The sequence below is a fragment of the Belonocnema kinseyi genome, chromosome 1, assembly GCF_010883055.1.
Source record: "Belonocnema kinseyi isolate 2016_QV_RU_SX_M_011 chromosome 1, B_treatae_v1, whole genome shotgun sequence".
Taxonomy (NCBI): Eukaryota; Metazoa; Arthropoda; class Insecta; order Hymenoptera; family Cynipidae; genus Belonocnema; species Belonocnema kinseyi.
Window position 1 is genome coordinate 9,143,108 of NC_046657.1, and position 19,589 is coordinate 9,162,696.

Sequence of the window (19,589 nt, forward strand, 5' to 3'; positions counted from 1 at the left end):
TTCAAAATGATTTTTTTTCATTTTTCGATTATTATGGGGGGGGAGGGGGTAGGTGATCGAGGAATGTCCGCTTTTTCGCCTCGGAGCATCTGGTAACCCTACGGTTCTAGTTTTGTGAGAATCACGAATTACTGCAAGGAGACCGCACGCCATGTATTTCGACTGGCGCCAGCTTGCGATCGCATGTCCTCGGAGTTTTATGCCTTTCCAGATTAAAGCTTCCCTTCAGTGAAAATATAAAATTAGAAATTGTCTGCTATGAAGTATTGAGTGTGTTTATAAGTTAAGTTTGGTTATGTCAAGTGACAGTTGGTGTCACCAACGCAGTAATAATGCTTGTATAATTTATAGAATTATATGAATAATGCCATTAAAACAAGAGGAGGAATAAAAAAACAATAGAACGCAAGTATAGATATTGAGGATTTTGTGTTTAATACCTCTGTCTTTCTGTGCCCTACTACCCGAATCACAGCCCTGACAAAAACAACGCGACATTATTGTATCAATTATGATATAGGTTTTCAGTACTGACACTTTGCACAAAAATTTTTTTCCTCTGAACACAGTTTGCAAATGCCCAACGGCATTAACAGGTTATATTTGTGAGTGGGCTTTTTTCCACCATCTCCGCTATAGACGTGCTATTTTGTTAATAAATTCCAATACATTTAATTCAACCTTTTTATTCACCTCCTTTAATATAGATAAATAATTTTAGGATGTTCAGCCCACGCGCACCGATTGTTTGCTTCATGCAAGCACGAGTGTGCCTCGCATGGCGTGCGTCGCATATGCGCCTCCATGGATGGCGCATCTGAGTGCTGATCGGAACGCACGTCGTGCGGATTAATCCGCACACATACCTCCACAGTGCGCGCATCCTGCGAACCAATTGTTGTCTGGGCAGTGACAGTGATGTACGTTTGTGGATCGCAGATTCTGGAGCCGGAATACATATGTGTTATTGTGAAAAAAATGTCTGTCCTGCATCCAAACTCGAATGGCTACCTAGTCAAGGTCGCAGATGATCGGATCATTGAGGTTTCGGGCATTGGTATAATTACGATCCATATAACCATTGAGGGGATAGTATATAAACGAGAGTTACATGATGTGTTCTATGTTCCTTAATTACCATGCAACCTTTTCTCTATAGGATGCGTGAACCAGAAAGCCTATTCTTTTCATGCATAAAAGGACAGATGCGAGGTTCGTGAAGAAAATAGCAAGCTATCCTTAAAAGGAGTTCCACATAGATGGCAATCCAAATTGCTATTTGAAGTGAAAATGCCTAATGAGTGCAACGCGGTTCAAGCAATAAATTGTGAAAAAGTTCGGCTCTGGCATGAGCGGATGGGTTATATAAATCTACAAGCAGTTAGGCGCACGTGTGAAGCGCATAGAGTAAATGGAATTGCAGGCGGAAAATTTTTTGTGAGGGTTGTGCTTTGGGTAAGCAGTCTCGCAGACCTCACCTAAGCATCGAAGTGCCTAGCAATTACGGCCCAAGAGAGAAAATCCACACAGATGTTTTCGGGCCTGTAAACATAATCTCACCGAGTGGATCATGTTAGTTCCTTGTCTTGAAGGATGAGTGTACGAGTTTTAGGAGTTTTGTTCATGAATCATAAATATAAAGTAGTGAAGTGATTTAAGGAGTTTCAGGCATTTGTGCGCACTCAAATTGGTACCCCAATAAAAGTCCTACGATCGGATGACGGGACTGAGTACACCTGCGGAGAACTCCAAGAATTCCTGAAGGAAGAAGGTATCGTTCATGAAAGGACGTCGCCGTACATACATGAGCAGAATGCACGTGCATGGATGAAGAGATGCAAGCCATGAATGATAATAAAACGTGATGTCTGTGTGAATTGCTACAAGGCAGAAAATCCATAGGGTGCAGATGGCTCTTCACAACATTAAACAATGCACCAATATCGTGGTCGAGTCAGCTACAAAAAGTTTTTGCCGCATCAACAGCTGAATCAGAATACATCACGCTATTTCACGGTGTAAAAGAGGATGCTTGGTTGCGCCGCTTATTAAATGAATTAGATGTGCAATGTAAATTATACCAATATTTGTTGGCAACCAAGCCGCTATAATAATTTCTAGCAACACAATCGATCATAAACGATCGAAACATATCGACGTGAAATATCATTTTACTCATTTATTGCACTTTAAACTGAGGCCGTCACTTGGGGTCGGGTACAGTTGCAGCGGTCAGTTGAACGTCAGCCTACGCGAGAGTAACTGCGTGAACTTGAGTTGACGTTCCATTATCCGATTTCATCTGTGTTTAATCATTGTATTTTTACTGAATTTTCAATATATAATTTTTACTCTGCAATTGCACATTGAGTTTTTCTCTGTTTACGCTTAAACAATTTAATTCTCATTAAAAATACTTAAATAAATTTTTTGTTTTTAAATAATCAATAATTTTCAATCGGAACTATTGTTCCTCTATCGGTTAATGCTGATTCGTAATCGCTACTGAATGGGTCCGAGATAAAAAAATACGTCGCCGATTAAAAAAGCTGGTTTCTTAATCAAAACCTACTCTCACCTATCGGCGGCTATCTGGAATTCTAATGACAGACACGCAATTCAGAAGACATCAAAACTCATTCAAATGCAAGTGAATGGATTTTTGTTTCCTGAACTTGATTCTTTACATCAAAATATTTAAAAAATCTAGTTAATGAATTGCCATTATTCTTTCATAATTATGTTCGACACGATAAATTTGCGTATCATTTGAAACACATTAAATTGTCTATTTAAAAAATCTTGAGCATTAAAATTAACGCCATTTGAAGATTTTTCCACAGATTGAAAAATCTCTATTCTCAAAAAATATGACTTCAGCAAGTCAGCAAGTTGCGGGTCTGCAATCGTGTTAAAGTGCCCTAAAAACGGATAATATTCCTCAATTACTCTTATTAAGTCTAACAAATTTCCATTGTGTACTGAATTTAATTCTTCACCACTCTCTCTTAAAACTAAGCTATGTGTACCAAGGAATTTCACCACGCTTACTACCAGACGAAGAACATGTTCCCAATGAATATGCTCTGTCTCATATTGTTCTGCTAAATGACTATCATACCCGTGAAAATGAAAATTTTGATTTGACAAATATTCGTAATTAGAGGGTACATATAGATAAGGTTTTTGAGCCAATGTTCAAGTTTGAAAGAGAGGGAGGTTTACAAGTTGGATTGGTGGAACTATAGTTACAGATACTAAGGAGACCCTTGGGCAATTTTTCATAATTCAAGGAAATAGGTGGATTAGTTGACCTTCACTGAAGCAATTAACGGGTAACAATATGTTGTCCAATTTAAACCTAATGCTAATTTCGAAGACAGATGTTTCGACGATATAAAAGTAACGCAACGATATTTGTCCGGCACTGATCACAGTAAAATCGTAAACATAAAAGAAAAAGTATAAATTCCCAAAAAATGTTTAGACATATCATTACACGCAAAAAAGTAAAGTATCTTTCGTTCATAACACTTCTGTCATACTTGTATCAAATTATTCAACTGAATATTACCTAACATCGAAACGATTTTCTGCACAACAATATATGGTAAGTTAATTTCATGATGGTGAAAAATTAATTTCTTGAAAGTTTCTGCACTCGAGTCAAGTAAAGATCTCCGGTTCCTTGCCTGTTTAATGTGCCTCCTCAATATGTACGCATACATAGGAAAATCTTTTTTGATCCTATCAGATTTCAGTTTTAGGAGTTCTTTCCTCTCCACATAATCCGAAAGATTATCGATCGACATATCTAAAATGTCAAAGAAACTCAACTCCCCAATTTTAACTTTCGTATTTTTCATTTTAACGATTTCTTTTTCGCACATAGGGATTCTTGAGCAAAAATATTTATATTTATTAAATCTCCTTAGAGTTTCTACATCGATGCTAATTTTTTTAGCAACTGTTCTCTTGACAACCATACCAGTCAAAAGTTTAATACTATCCGGAGATGCTGAATCATAGCCAGAGTGTCCAAGATTCCAAATTGCAGGAATAAGATTTGACGTTTGATTAATTAAAGCTTCAAGGATATCAAAATTATTATAATAAGTCATAGGATTGCGATGAACTTGCAGTATAGTCTTTCCTTCAGAATTCTGAATATTTGCATCAGCCCCATTCCTTAAAAGTACTTCTACACATGATGATCGATCCAAATTAAACATTTGTGAAAGAGGCGTAAACAATATTTCAGATACATAGTTGACATCTGCTCCTCTTCCTATCAGCATTTCAATAATCAACGCATTCTCTACATAAAAAATTGGCGTAGCATCTTCCTCATCAACAGCATTTACATCGGCTCCGTGACCAAGCAAGAGTCTGAATATTTCTGGCCAAAATTTATTTATTTCGGCTGCATAATGTAGTGGCCTACGACCTTGTTTATCAGGAGAATTTACAGAAGCTCCTTTTGCCAAGAGCATTTCGATTATTCTTACCATATCTAAAAAGTTATTCCGTGAATCAGGATCATTACTTCTTATCCGTGATGCTTTTTTTACGGCGAAACTTAATGCTGTATCACCAAAATTGGTAGCGCAGTTGACATCTGCACCATTATTCAAAAGGCATTCGACAATGCTGACATGATTAACTTTGACTGCTAAATTCAAGGGAGTTTGGCCGCCATCTAATTTCACATTGACATCAGCTCCTAACTCAATTAGTCGTTTGACTAAATTTACCCTCCCATTGATTATAGCACAGTCAAGGGGTCTTAAACATTTGAAGGATTTTACGTGCACACCCCCAAGAATCCTAGAATTCACATCCACATTGTCGACAGTCAACAAAATGTTCAAAAGATTAACCAATAACTGTGAATCAGGGCAACTTGATAAGCAAATATCGAATAAAGTTCCGTATTTAAGCAGAACTAAGGCTATATTTTGAAATTGAGCCTCAAGAGCCATTTTGAATGAGCCTTTCGGATCGGCTCCATGATTCAGAAGAACCTTGACAACTGCAAGATGATTTTTAGAAACTGCGGTACAAAGAGGTGTCAAACCATTATTATCTCGCTCGTTAATTTTGGCACCACTTTTGCAGAGAATATCTACAAAATGCGCACGTCCATTGGATGCTGCCACATGTAGGACTGTTTTACCCTCATCCAATTTCATGTTAACGTTAACTATTCTTCTATCTAATATGTCTTTAATTCTATCTTGGTTTCCATTTTCAGATACTTTCCGGAGTGAGGCGTCTCCTTTCCTATGCCTACCCATTTTAAAGCCGCTCTCTCAGTGCCTGTAATATAAATTATTCTTTTACACTGCAGATATTGATGTTAATATCGGGGTGCTCAGTTGAAAAAAGGAAATTATTTGGATTTAAATTATTGACCTACAATGCTCAAATGAACCGGTTGTTTTGCATTATAAAAAAAATTAATACAATGTTCAAGATAATTAAAGAGTGGCATTTAAAATTAACACAAACGCCATATTCTTAATTTTTGTGGACAAACAAAACACGGAAAGAGTTTTTCCAATTAAGCTGAGAATCTCATTTAAGTCCGGTTTCGGGCATGCTCCTAAATGGCCTTGACTTACTGCGAACGCAACATTTGCTCCATCAGAACGTAAACAGTCAACCCTCTCTCGACCTGCGTATTCCGAAATCGCTGCGCCAACTATTCTCGGAACGACTTAGGAGGGAGATATGTTCCGGAGGGTAAAAAAATCGTTTTTTTTTTTAATTTTCTTGTAGTATAACATCTAAAAAATATTCCCTCAAAATTTCAAGTCGATAGGAGTGAAACTTGCCAAGTTACAGAGCTGCAAGTCTCCGCCCCTCGAGCGGAGCACAATAGACGCAGTTAGCGAGATTTGCAGCAAGTACTCTGCTTTATGGAGCTAGAATCGATGATTCAGTGTAGGGAAAAAAAGAAAAAATTTCTACAAATTTCCTGTGCCTAAAACTTAAACGTGTTTTTCTCAAAACTAAATTTTTGAAGTCGGAGCACGGTTTCTTAAAAACTCTTGAACCGATCTTCACCAAATTTAGTATACACTTTTGGCAGATATATCGGAAGAATGAAACGATCTTGTCGATCGATTTTTGTTGTTGTTGCGATTTTACAGATAAAAAATGGCGGAGTTTTTAGGCCAAAAATCGACTTTTCCAGTTTTTTAACAGCCAACATCGAAAAAAATAAAAATGTGAAAAGATCGCTGCATCATAGGCATTTATTTATTTTATTGAAATTTTTTATTTCCGATGACCCGTTGAGGAGTTATCTCGTACATCGCAGAGCATTTTTTTCGAACGCGTCTCCGAAAATCTCTTGGCAAAGGCTCAATTTTTTAATTTTTAGACATAAATTTCAGAGGATATTTTTAAAATGTCACTTACAAATTCTCAAAAGTTCCTAAATGAATAACTTTTAAAGTTGTGTCAAGAAAAATTGCTGAAAAACGCTTTTTTTACCCTTTGGGCCATAAGCCCCCCCCCCCCCCACTTAAGTGGGATTACCAGTTTCCAATTCATCCACCATTTTTTTCTTCCTCCTATTATTAAAAAGTGCATGGGACCATTTTCGATTAATTCTCGAACGATCTCGAAATTGCTCGAAACAATTTGAAACTATTGTGGTCGGAAAAAAACCGTGTTCGTGATTGGATGAAGTTTTAATTTATTTGCTATTAAAAAAAGAATCTTCAAACTTCAGGTTTCTGACAAGTGTAAAGTTATCCCAAATATATGTATTCGATAATGATAATAATAATCAATTGAACAAAGATAACCAGCACTTTGTTATAAAAACTAAAATTTGTAGATTTTTAAGAATTTCGAAAAAAAAATCTTTTTCAGAATTTGAAAAAGTTTGATGAGAATGAAAAAGAAATTCTTCAAATTCCTAGGTAAATTTAAACTGACTTTTTAGTTAAAAAAATAAATTTTGAGAAAAAACTGATAATGATTTCAAAAAATTTAAAATTATTTCCTAGAATTCTGAAAAAAAGGAAGATTTTAAAGGGAAAATGTTCAATTAGCAAGATTACAAATTTTACAAAAAATTTTATCAAGTTTAAGAGACATTTAAAATTTTTGAAAAGATTAAAAATTAATTTAAAGCATGAAAACATTTTTTTTAAGTTAGAAAAAGCGTACATCTTCAAGTATTTGCAAATAATAAATTTAAAGTTTCTTAAGGATTTTGAAAGGTTTCAAGTTGATAAAAAAATTCTGAAAGTGCATGGGGTTATTTAAACTTATTTTTTATAGAAAAAATGAATTTTTAAAGAATCTAGAAAATTTTAAAGCAAAATTGTTCTACTGGCCAGAATTTTAAGACAATTTTTGAAATTTTTAAAATAATTTCAGAAGATGTTTAGAAGGTTTAAATGTTTTGGAAATGATTAAAAATAATTTTAAATTTGAAGATAGGCAAAAATTAAACAAAATGTAAATTTTTGAAGGTTTCGAGCTTTTAAGAAGTTTGAAAGACTTAAAAAAACCTTTCTAAGATTCATGAGAATTTTTTTATGAATATTTAATTTTTTGAGGAAATTTTTTCATATTTTGTAACATTTCAACAGATTTCTACAAATGTCGAGAATTAAGGGTAATTTTTTATGTTTAAAACAATTTAACAAAATGTAGGTATAATTCGAGTCAGTTTAAAAGATATTTATTTTCAAAACTTCTAAAAGTCCGAAAAACCTTTTTAACTGACCCAAAATGTTTCTAAAATTAATTAATTTTCAGAACCTTATGAAAATTTTTGAAAAATTCGAATATTAAAAAATATATTTAGAAGGTTTGAATATTTTGAAAGTTATTCAAAAATTGAAAAGGTTTACAAAAACTTAAAACTAAATGTAAATTTCCGAAGATTTTAACAACATTTTCGAAATTTTTTAAGAAGTTTGAAAGGATGGTTGGCTGCTTTCTCATTTTTCTTTCCTCTTTTTTATTTTTGGCCGAAATTTTGATTTTCAGATTACAATAGAATTTTTGGTTTTTGTTTATTCGTTGTGGTCCAAATTTGGTCGTAGGATTCTTGTTTTTAATAAGTGTTTGCATCAATTGGATTACTGCACGTTAAATAGGATGTTTAATTTGGATTTTAATCTAATTTAAATTTCTTACATTTTAAGTTTGAAAGGCTTCAAGAAAATAAAAAACTTTTTCTTGAGAATCCTGGGAATTTTTTTTTATTAGGTCAAATTCATTTTTAAATCAAATATAGGAAGGTTTTAAAAGGCTTCAGAAGATTTTTACAAATGTCGAAAAAATCTGGAAGCTTTAAGGGAATTTTTTTTACTTTCGAAGATTTTTCAAAACCTTAGGAATAAAATAAAATTTTTTAAACATTCATGGAAATTTAAATTGATTTTTTAATGTAAAAACTCAAATTTAAGGGAATATATAAATGATTTTAAATATTTGCAAAAGATTTTCAAAATTGTCAAAACAGAATCAGCCAAATTTTAAGACCATTTTGTTTTTCACAATTTTAAGAACACATATGAAAACATTCGAACAATTTAAAAATACATTTAGAAGGTTTAAAACTTTTGAAAAGGGTTTAATAAAACGAGATTTGAAATTTGAGAAGATTTCCAAAATTGCTGGAAACATTTTTAATGAATTTTATTTTGCGAATTTAGTTTTTAAAGAAAATTTAAAATGTTATAAAAACATTTTAAAAGATTTCTACAAATTTCAAATTTATATAGAATATTTGAGGGAATTTTTTTAATTTTGAAAGTTTTTTTTACTTTTGGCAATACTTCCAATCAGTTCAAAGTATATCTTCTAAACTTCCAAGAGTCCTAAATATCTTTTATACGAATCAAATGAGCAAATAAATTTAATAAAGAAATTTTAGATTTATTTTTTACATGCACAATCTTTTTGGACATTTGCATAAATAATAGAAACCCAGTTACACAGGATACTTAAAAGAGAATAAAAAATGAATGTTTATGATAAAATTTCATTTTGCATTCAAAATTGTTTATCCCCGAAAATCATAATTTGGGTGAAATATTTTCTTTCATAACTAAAAATTCTTCTTTGTTAAAGATTGAACTATTTGTTTGAAAATTTGACTTTTAGGTTTGATAACGAGTCTGTTGTAACTGGTACCTGGTTTTTAGTTATTTTTTTTTATTAAAGATTCATAAATTAGTTGAAAATTCATCTCTTTATTTGAAAATGTAATAATTTCTTTGAAAACCCGTATTTTTCGATATAAAATAAATCTTCTTGGTAAAAAATGCATCCATTTCTTCGAAACATCGTATTTTGGTGTTAAAAAATTGAACTTTTTTGTAAAAAATGCATCTTTTGAAGTTTTAAATTTTTAGTCTCTTAAAGTTTTAAAAGGATTGCAAATTAATTTAAAACTTAAAAAGATTTGTTTCAAGTTTAAAAAATAAACATTTTTGAACAGTTGGGAATAAAAATTATAAATCTGTGAGTTTTTCTCAATAAATTCAAATTAAAGTTAAAAAAATTAAATTAAAATAATTTTAAAAAATTTCTTTAAATTTATGGGATTTCTTTTTTAAATTAAATTTAAGAGAACATTTAAAACGATTTTGCAACATTTTAAATGATTTCCAAAATTGTCAAAATAGAATCTTATCTTAGCTTATAATTTGAAATTTAAACAGATTTTTAAACATTTTAAACAAAATCGGAATTTTGAAAGGTTTTGAAAAAATTTCGAAGCTTTTTAAGAAGTTGGAAAGGTTTCAAGAAATAAAAAAACTTGTACTGAAAGACTATTTGTTTTGAAAAACTAATTTTTAAATAAAATATAGAAAAAGTTCAAAACATTTCAAAATATTTTTACAAAACCGAAAAAATTTGGAGGATTTAAGGACAACTTTTTAACCTTGAAAGATGTTAAAAAAATTTAGGAATAATTTAAGCCATTTTAAAAGATATTAATCTTACAAATCTCTAAGAGTCTTAAACATCTTTCAAACTGACCAACATTTTTCCAAATGCCAAAAAAAAAAATAAACTTACAAAAATATTTATACCGACTTTTTATTTTGTATTAAAAATCATTTATCCTCTCAAATTATAATTTGAGTGAAATTTGATTTCTTTATTGACTAAAAAATCGTTTTTGTTTATAAATTGAAGTATTTGGTTGAAAATTCGCTTTTTTTATTTGAAACTGAATCCTTTTTGCGTAAGAATTTCACTATTTTATTGAAAATTCGTGTTTTCTTGTTAGTGCGGCTGCTTCAAAATTAACCTTTTTGGTCAAGGATTCGACTACTTTCTTAAAAATTCGTCTTTTTGGTAGAAGATTGATATTATTTATTAAAAATTCATCTATTTCGCTAAAAATTCATATTTTCGTATTACAAACTTGATTTTTTTTTGTAGAAAATTCGTCTTTTTTGAAAAAAGTACCTTTTTAATTTATAAAAGCTCATTGTATTCCTTATAAGGTATTATTGAGGGTATTTATTATTAAAAAAAAGTTTACCTGAATATAACTGTAAGCCTAAAATTTAAATAAAATAATGTCCATTAAAATGTGACAAATATAATTGTAAAGAACCTTTCAATGAATAAAATGAGTTGTTCTGTACTAAAATTGAATAGAAATTACGACTTTTGCTTAAAGCAGAATAAAAAAATAGATGTAAATAATATTTAAATGAACAATTATGTCAATATTTTCTTATACTGTAAATAATATTCTTAAGCGTTTTAGATTAAAAATATTTTATACATTTTATTTTATATCGCTGAGAAAATTCTATTTTCAAAATAAATTTTAGAAAGTATAAATTATCTTAAAAGTTTTTTTAGTGATTCGGAAACTTTTTTATGTAAAAAATATTAAATAAATCTGCAAAAAATGTAAACGTTTTCATAAATTTAATTAAAATAGATCCTAAATGCTTTAATTAATTATATAATTAATTTTTAATTTAACTAATTATATAGGTAATTTTTAATTTAATTAATTATTTAACGTTAACGCTCTTTATATTTTTGAGAAAATATTTAAATACTTTTTAGTTCACAAAATTTTTATTAAGAGAATATTTAAAAAGAATTTCAAAATTGTAAAAAAAATAATCTGGAAGATTTAAAGGCAATTTTGTTAATTTTGCAGAATTTCTAAATAGTTGGAGAATTTATCGATGACAGTAAAGAGATATTTAGGAGTTAAAAAATTTTATTAATTAAAATGAAATTATTTTTATATAAAATTTTTAAGTATTTAAAAGATTTTGAAAGGTTTTAGGTTACAAAAAATTCTTAAAATTCCACGGAATATTTAAGGTAAACTTTAACTTTCAAAAATTAATACGAAAAGAATGATTAAAAATATTTTTTAAATTGTGAAAGATTTGCATAATTGTTAAAAATTGCCCCGGAAAATTTTAAGACAATTTTAGGAATAATTCGAGTCAGTTTAAGATATTTACTTTGTAAAATCCTGATAAATAAAAAATAAAACTTTCTTAGAAACTTTCTGGAGAATCCTAGGAAAAACTTATTTATATAAATCTTTAAAAAAAGAAATTTAAAAATAGTTATCCGAAATTTTTATTTTGTTTTAAAAATTATTTTTTCCTGAAACTTTTAATTTACCTAAAATTTGTGTTCTTTCTTGGCTGAAAAATTTTTTTTTTAAATTCAACTACTATATTGAAATTTTGTCTTCTTGGTTAAAAATTTCGTATCTATTGGTAGAAATTTGATATTTCACAAAAATTCAAATTGCAACTGCTCTGAGATAAAAATTGTTTGAAGTAGAGGATTTAACTATTTTGTTGAAAAAAGCAGGTTTTTAAAAATTAATTTATCTTTTTTGCAATAAAAATATTTTTGGATTGAAATATCAACTTTTAAATTATTTGCTAAAATTGCGTCTTTTTCAATTTAAAATTAACCTTTTTGTTGAAAATTCATCAATTGTTCGAGTTAAATTCAAACTGTTTTATAAAAAATTCGTCTCTTTAAAAAAATACTTAATATTTTTTGGTCAAAAATATAACTGGTTGCAAATTAATCTTTTTTTTTTGTCAAGGATTGAATATTTTTTTGTGTATTCAAATTTTATTTTACTTTAATAATCTACAACTACGTTTGTCATTTTCCATGCAATTGATCAATAAATTCAACTATGGTTAAGGATTAAACTATTTTGGCAGAAAGTTCATATTTTCGGGATGAAAATAAACAGAAAATTTGGCTAAGAATTAAACTATTTTATTACAAATTCGTTTGTTTTTTTAAAAAATAATTTTTTAACTTAAAATTTGAGTATTTCATTTTGGTTGAAAATTTAGCTTTTTTAGTTAAAAATCTAACGATATTTTTAAAATACTCATTTTCTAAACTAAAGATTCATCATGTTAGTTGAAAATTCATCTCTGTGGTTGAAAATATAAATATTTTTTTGAAACCTTGTTTGTTTTTTGATTGACAATTAAAATTTTGACTGAATTAGTTGAAAATTGAGAATTTTTAGTTGAGATTTCAGGCATTTTAATAAAAATTCATCTTTTTTCGCAGAAAATTCAAATTAAGAAAGGAAAATTAAACTGTTAGGTTAATAATTTTTTTAAGATTCACTTCTTTGGTTAGAAGTTTAACTATTTTATTAAAAATTCTTATTTTTTAGTTGAAATTTAATATTTCAACTGCAGATTATACTATTTCATTTGTATTTGTCAAGGTGCGGATTGAACAAATAATTCTTCATAAATTAAATCTTATATGATATTTTTTATTCCTCTTTCATTTTTTACCTTGAGGCTGCGGAATTTAGAATTTAATATTTAATTCAATTAAAAATTCTAAAAATTTAGTTCAAAAGTCATACTTCTTGGTTGAAGATTCAACTATTTTGTAGAAAATTCGACTATCTCGCTTCAAATTCCATTAATTTAACTAAAATTTTGTTCTTCCTCGACTAACATGTTTTGTTTTTAATTCAACTTTTTGTTGAAAATTGATCTTTTTCGTTTGAAAATTCATCTCTTTCTATAGAAATTTCATTTTTTCAGTTAAAAAATGAAACTGTCTGGTTAAAGGAAAAAGTTTCGCATGAAAATGATTGTTTCATTGGAAATTCAAACTTTCGGTTCGAGAATTCAATTATTTTGTAGAAAATTTGTATTTTCATGAAGAAAATTCAACAATTTGGTAGAAAAAATACACTATTTGGTTGAAAATTGATGTAATTTGTTGATAATTCGTCTTTTTTTCTTATAAACCCAATTTTATGTTAAAAATGCAACTATTTGGCTACAAATTAATCTGTTTCAGTTGATGATTCAAGTATTTTGTTAAAAACTCTTCGTTTCTGGTTAAATCCAACTGTTTAACAAAATGTTTAATCAAAATATTTATTTGTTGAAATATCGACTATAATCATAATTGTCATTAATATATTCTATCATTATCATTTCTTTTGGTAAGAAGATCATCTTTTTTTGTTGAAAAATGCAACTGTTTGGTTGAAAATTATTTTTTTTTTTTGGTTGAGCGATTGACTTTTTTTAGAAACTCGTCCTTTTTGGTTTAATTTGAATGTTTTTGATTTAAATTGAAATTTTTTTCTGGGTTAAAATAACAGTTATAATATTCTTTTCCTGAGAATTCATATTTTTTTCTTTGTAAACTACATTCTTTGTGAATGTAGCCATTCAACTTAATAAAAAATGAACTGCAAATGAAAGCATTAAAAGTGAAACTCTTGAATTTTAGACTTTGAAAATCGAAGTTTAAAAGTTGTTTCATACAACAATTTTGTATGCAAATTCTCAACAATTTACACGTATAAAATGAAAACTACACTTTAGAACACTTTTCAACTGAACAATTTTAAATTAAATGCAGTTAAACTGACAAATTAAAATTTTAATCTTTTATAAATTGTAGAGTTCAAAGATTGAGATTCAGTTCCAAAAATATAAATCCATTTTACCATTTTCAATGCTCGAAATTTAAGGAATTTAAAATTCTAATTTCAGCTCAGAATTGGTTAAAGAATGCAAATTACCTGTTTAAATCAGAAATTTTAATTCTTTTTGAAAAATCTCCATTTCAACCAACTGTAAAAATTATAATTTTTGTTGTAAAATTGCCTGTTCCAATTTATAGTTAAATTGTTTTTGGAAAAATACCTCGTTTCAACAGAGAATAATAATTTTGTTTAAAAATTTAATTCTCCATTGAGAATTTTTATTCCTCTGGATAAATTCCAATTCCAGCTCAGAATTAGCTAAAAATTGAAAATTCTCTGTTGATTCTCAGAATTTTAATTCTTAAAAAAATTCTTAATTTCTATTCAGAAATAAAATTCTTTTGAAAAAATCCCTGCTCAAATTAAAAATTTTAATTCTTTTGAAAATTATCCATTTAAGCAAGAATTAGAATTTTTCGTAAAATCCCTTGTTCCATCCTTGGAAAGTTTCAAAATTTTATTTAAAAATCTTGAGAAATATAGAATTTGTTTTAATTTTGTTTTAAATTTAAAATTATTTTGGAAATTTTTTAAGAACTTCTAAATATCTTTCAAAATTAATTGATTTTCTTCTATAATTTTCAGAAAATCCTGCAAACTTTAGAACATTTATTTATAATTTGTATGTATAAATGACATTGAACATTTATTATTTGTAGGCGAAATTTGAGTAATTTTAAGAGATATGTAAAAGTTTTGAAAAGATTCAAACTTAATGTAAAACTTGAAATAATAACTTAATATAAAACAAAATGTGCATTTTCGCAGATTTTAAAGAAAAAAATTAGATTCTTTTCAAGAATTGTGAAAGAGTTCAAAAGAATAAAAACTGAGATAAAAACATTTTCTTAAAATTCCTAGGAAAATTAAAAATAACTTTTCATTTTGAAAAATTATTTTAGGAGAATATTTAAAAAGTTTTTCAAAGATTTAAACAAAATTTTCAAAAAAGATTCTAGAAGATTTTAAGAAAACTTTCTAAAGTTTGCATTATAATTTTTAATCTTTTTAATACTCCTAAATATATCTTAAAATTACTCAAATTTTTTCTGAAAATTTTAATTTGAAAATTATACATTAAAATTTACAAATTAAGCATTTTTCAAATACAACAATTAAAATTGTAACGTTTAAAGTCTTTTCGAAATTTTAACGATTCCAGGTTTTCTACGTCAAACCTTTTAGTTAATAGATTCTTTACTTTTAAATATTTGGTTTCAATTTACTCGTATTAAATAAAAATTTAAATATTGCTGAATATTCAATCATTAATCTTTTTTTAATTAAAAATTTCAAATTGAATGGGTTAAAAATGGAATATTTTAGACTAACTTAAAAATGTAAGCTTAGAAATAAAAATTTTAAATGGAAAATTTTTAAAGTAAAAAGTGTTTGAATTGCGCGTTTTAAGCTTAATAATAGCAGAATTTAAGAACATAAGAATTCCAATAATTATTTAACAACTGTTAAAATCGAACGTGGACAGATTTTTTTTGTTCAAATTTGTAAAATTCCCGGTCAAAAACAAAAAGTTCAGTGTCATTTCCGAGCCTCAAAAAATATTCCTGGATAAATTTAAATTCCAGCTCAGAATTTGATAAAAACTGAAAATTCCCTGTTCAAATCCAGAACTTTAATTCTTTAAGAAAATTCTTTGTTTCAACTAAGAATTAGCATTTTTCTTCAAAATTTCCTGTTCCAATTCATAATATTATTTTTTCTTCTAAGATATCCCGGTTCAAGTTAGAATTAGAATTCATTCTTTAACAAAAATTTCTGTTCTAGCTAGGAATTTATTTAAATTTTAAAATTCCTTTAAAAAATTTTTTTTTGATAAATACGAGTTTCAACTCAGAATTAGTTAAAATTGGAAAATTCCCTGCTCCAACTCAAAATTATAAATGTTTTGGAAAAATTTCAGGTTCCAATTAAGAATTTTGTTCCTTTTCGAAAATCTCCAGCACTAGCTCGGAATTTGTTAAAATGTGCGGTTTCATGTCAGAATTATTATTATTCTGGATGAATTCCAGTTCCAACTATCAATTTCTAAAAAATTGAATTTAAAAATCACTAATTGATGTATATTCACAATTGATCAACTAAAAAAGTTATTTATCCAAATTTTCAGATTTTAAACGTTTCTAATTTTTAATTGTTTATGTCTTTAAAACTGCAATTTAAAGTTCTTTAAATTGAAAGTACGCTTAAAAATTAAAAATATAAAATGGAACACTTTTAAAGTGTACGATTTTCGAATGACTAATTCTAAACTGAATGATATCATGATTGTAGAAGATAAAAATTAAACCAATTATTTAAAATACGATTAAAATCAAAGTCGCAAGGATTTTTTTCTATAAAATTAAAAAATTTCTGATATTATAAAATTCCCGGTCATTTTACGGTCCAACGGCCACCCAGTTTTTTTTTTGATTAAAAATTAAACTATTTTGTTAAAAATTATATTATTTATTTGAAATTTAATCTATTTTGACAGAAAATTAAATGACAATTAAAGTATTCCACGTTTAATTGAAATTTTGACTTCTTCAGTTGGAAATTCAACAATTTTGTTTAAAAATCGTCTATCCTGCTAGAACATTAATCTTCTTAGTAGCAAATTAATCTTTTTGGTTCAAAATTTATTTTATATGATTTGAAATAATTTTTTTTTTACTAAAATTTCAACTATTCTATTTCTAGATAAAAATTCGCCTGGTAGAAAATCAATTTTTTTCGTTGAAAATTGAACTATTTAATCAAAAATGATTTTTTTATCAGTTTAAGATTCATGATTTCAGTTAAAAATTAATTTCTGAAAATTTAACTATTCTACTTTTTGTGGAAAATTTATGTTTTATGTGCGAATTTAACTATTTTACTAAAAATTCGTCTTTTTTGGTAGAAAAAAACTTCTTTGGTCAAAAATTGAACAATTTTGTTAAAAATTCGATTTTTTTCGAAAATTTATTTTGCTTATTCATGTCTTCAACTGAAAATTTCACTATTACACTTTTTGTCAAAAATTTATCTGTTTTATTCAACTATTTTATTAAAAATTTTGCTTTTCCGATAGGAAAGTAATCTCATTAGTTGAAACTTTATTTTCTTGGTTAAAAATGAATTGAATTGTTTGAAAAATTTTATTGAAAATTTAACTATTTAATTAAAAATTTAACTATTTAATTAAAAATTATTTTTTTATTGGTTTAAGATTCATGATTTCAGTTAAAAATTTATTTATTTAAACTGAAAATTTAACGCTTACACTTTTTGTGGGAAATTTATCTGTTTTATGTGCGAATTTAACTATTTTACTAAAAATTCGTCTTTTTTGGTAGAAAAAAACTTCTTTGGTCAAAAATTGAACAATTTTGTTAAAAATTCGATTTTTTCGAAAATTTATTTTGCTTATTCATGTCTTCAACTGAAAATTTCACTATTACACTTTTTGTCAAAAATTTATCTGTTTTATTCAACTATTTTATTAAAAATTTTGCTTTTCCGATAGGAAAGTAATCTCATTAGTTGAAACTTTATTTTCTTGGTTAAAAATGAATTGAATTGTTTGAAAATTGAAAACTTTTATTGAAAATTTAACTATTTAATTCAAAATTATTTTTTTATTAGTTTAAGATCCATGATTTTAGTTAAAAATTAATTTCTTTAAATTGAAATTTTAACTATTCCACTTTTTGTGGAAAATTTATCTGTTTTATGTACGAATTTAACTGTTTTACTAAAAATTCGTCTTTTTTGGTAGAAAAAAACTTCTTTGGTTAAAATTTGAACAATTTTGTTGAAATTCTTTTTTTTAGAAAATTGATCTTGTTTATTCATTTCCTTAGCTGAAAATGTAACTATTACATTTTTTGTCGAAAATTTATCTGTTTTATTAAACTATTTGATTAAAAATTCGTCTTTTCAGATAAAAAAGTAATTTCATTAGTTTAAACTTTATTTTCTCGGTTAAAAATTAATTAAAAGTTTACAACTTGAAAAATTTAGTTGAAAATTATTTTTAGTTTATTTAAAATGTTATCTTATTCAATTGAAAATTAATATTTTTCTAAAATATTAGTCTTTGTGGTAGAAAATTAACCCTTCATGTTACAAAACAACTATTTGGTTAAAAATTCTTTTTGGGATTTTAAGATTCATCATTTAAAAGGAAAATGGTCTTTTTCGACATAACGTTAATCTTTTTTTATGGAAAGTTCTATTAACTTTCGTCATTGAGAAACAGAATTAAGAATTTTTAATTTTCGGATCACCTAATATGCGCCACGAAATTTAATAAATTAGTTACCTTTACTTGATGCTGAAAATTGGCCTTTTAAACTGTTGGCTATGAAATTCAGAGCATTAAAAAAAATAAGAAGGAAAACGGTGAAACGGAAGTGGAGCAAACAAAAATTGGTGGTAATTCAGGTATTTTCAACATTTCAGAATATTATAATTTCAAAATTATTATAAAAAGATCCGCCCTCAATTAAAGAAACAGGTCCTGATTTGATATTTTATCGATCTTATCAACTTTGATAAAAGTTCGACATTTTTAGGTTATGTTAACTCTACGATAATTACCAGTAAAGGTTAATACTGAACAAATTATGGTGCAAATTAAAACAAACTGAACTCGAATTTAAGTTAAATTAAAAACTCACCAGCCGGATGTTTAACTCTCCTAGGAACAGTCATATTTAATAATCATAATATTATTGTTTTGATGTTTTTCATAAGCTGTTTAATCTGCGAATTCTGAATTCTCCAAGCAGCACCCTGGCACGAGCGGAACATCGTACAGCCATTTGAATCATGATCGACATGATCTAACAAATACATGGTCTAGCCACTTGAGGGCCCTGTTTCGTTCAAGTAACGCAACTGCTTAATTCCACCATTTTGTTAGTTTGACCGCGCAGTTTAAGTTTGACGCGTAAGACTGTACGGCGAACTGTTATAGAAAAATCAATTAGGACACTTAGTTTAAATTACTTGAAATAATACCAAGCTTGTCATTGATTTTGAATATTTTCAAAACTTCGACATATCTCTTAAAATTACTAAAATTTTTGCTACAAATAATAAGTGTTCAATTGTTATATATGCGTCAAAATTTAATAATTTCACTCATAAATTAAACACTTTTTAAATAGAACAATTAAAATTGTAATGCTAAAAAATCAAAAGTTCTTTGAAAATCTAAAGATTCAAAGCTTTCTATGTAAAACAATTCAGTCTCAAATTGTTTTCTTATCAATATTTGGTTTAAATGTATTCGTCTTAAATAAACAGTGAAATATTGCTAAATATTAAATACTTATTCTTTTTCTACATTAAGAAATTTCAAATTAAATAAGTTAAAAATTAAATAATTTAGACACACAATATTTTTGATTTAATAAAAACATTTAATTATGATTATATTATTATGGATTTATTTTTAAGTGGCAGTGCCGTCTTTTAAGACCGTCGGGCCCTAGGCACGGCCGACGTGGGGCCCTCTTAAGGCGGCGGAAATCATATAAAGTAATAGGTCTTTCAACTTTTT

At 27.4% G+C, this 19,589-nt stretch overlaps 1 protein-coding gene across 1 annotated transcript in view; it reads right to left on the reverse strand.

The window, feature by feature from the left end:
* LOC117176690 overlaps positions 1–18,826 on the reverse strand; it is an 89,817-nt gene extending 70,991 nt beyond the window's left edge. The window contains exons 1-2 of the mRNA XM_033366945.1: positions 18,703–18,826; positions 3,575–5,319 (exon numbers count right to left, since the gene is read on the reverse strand). Coding sequence (XP_033222836.1) covers positions 3,575–5,297 — 1,723 coding nt within the window. The 5' untranslated portion in view covers positions 5,298–5,319; positions 18,703–18,826. The remainder of the gene's footprint in view (positions 1–3,574; positions 5,320–18,702) is intronic.
* Positions 18,827–19,589: the final 763 nt, after the last annotated feature.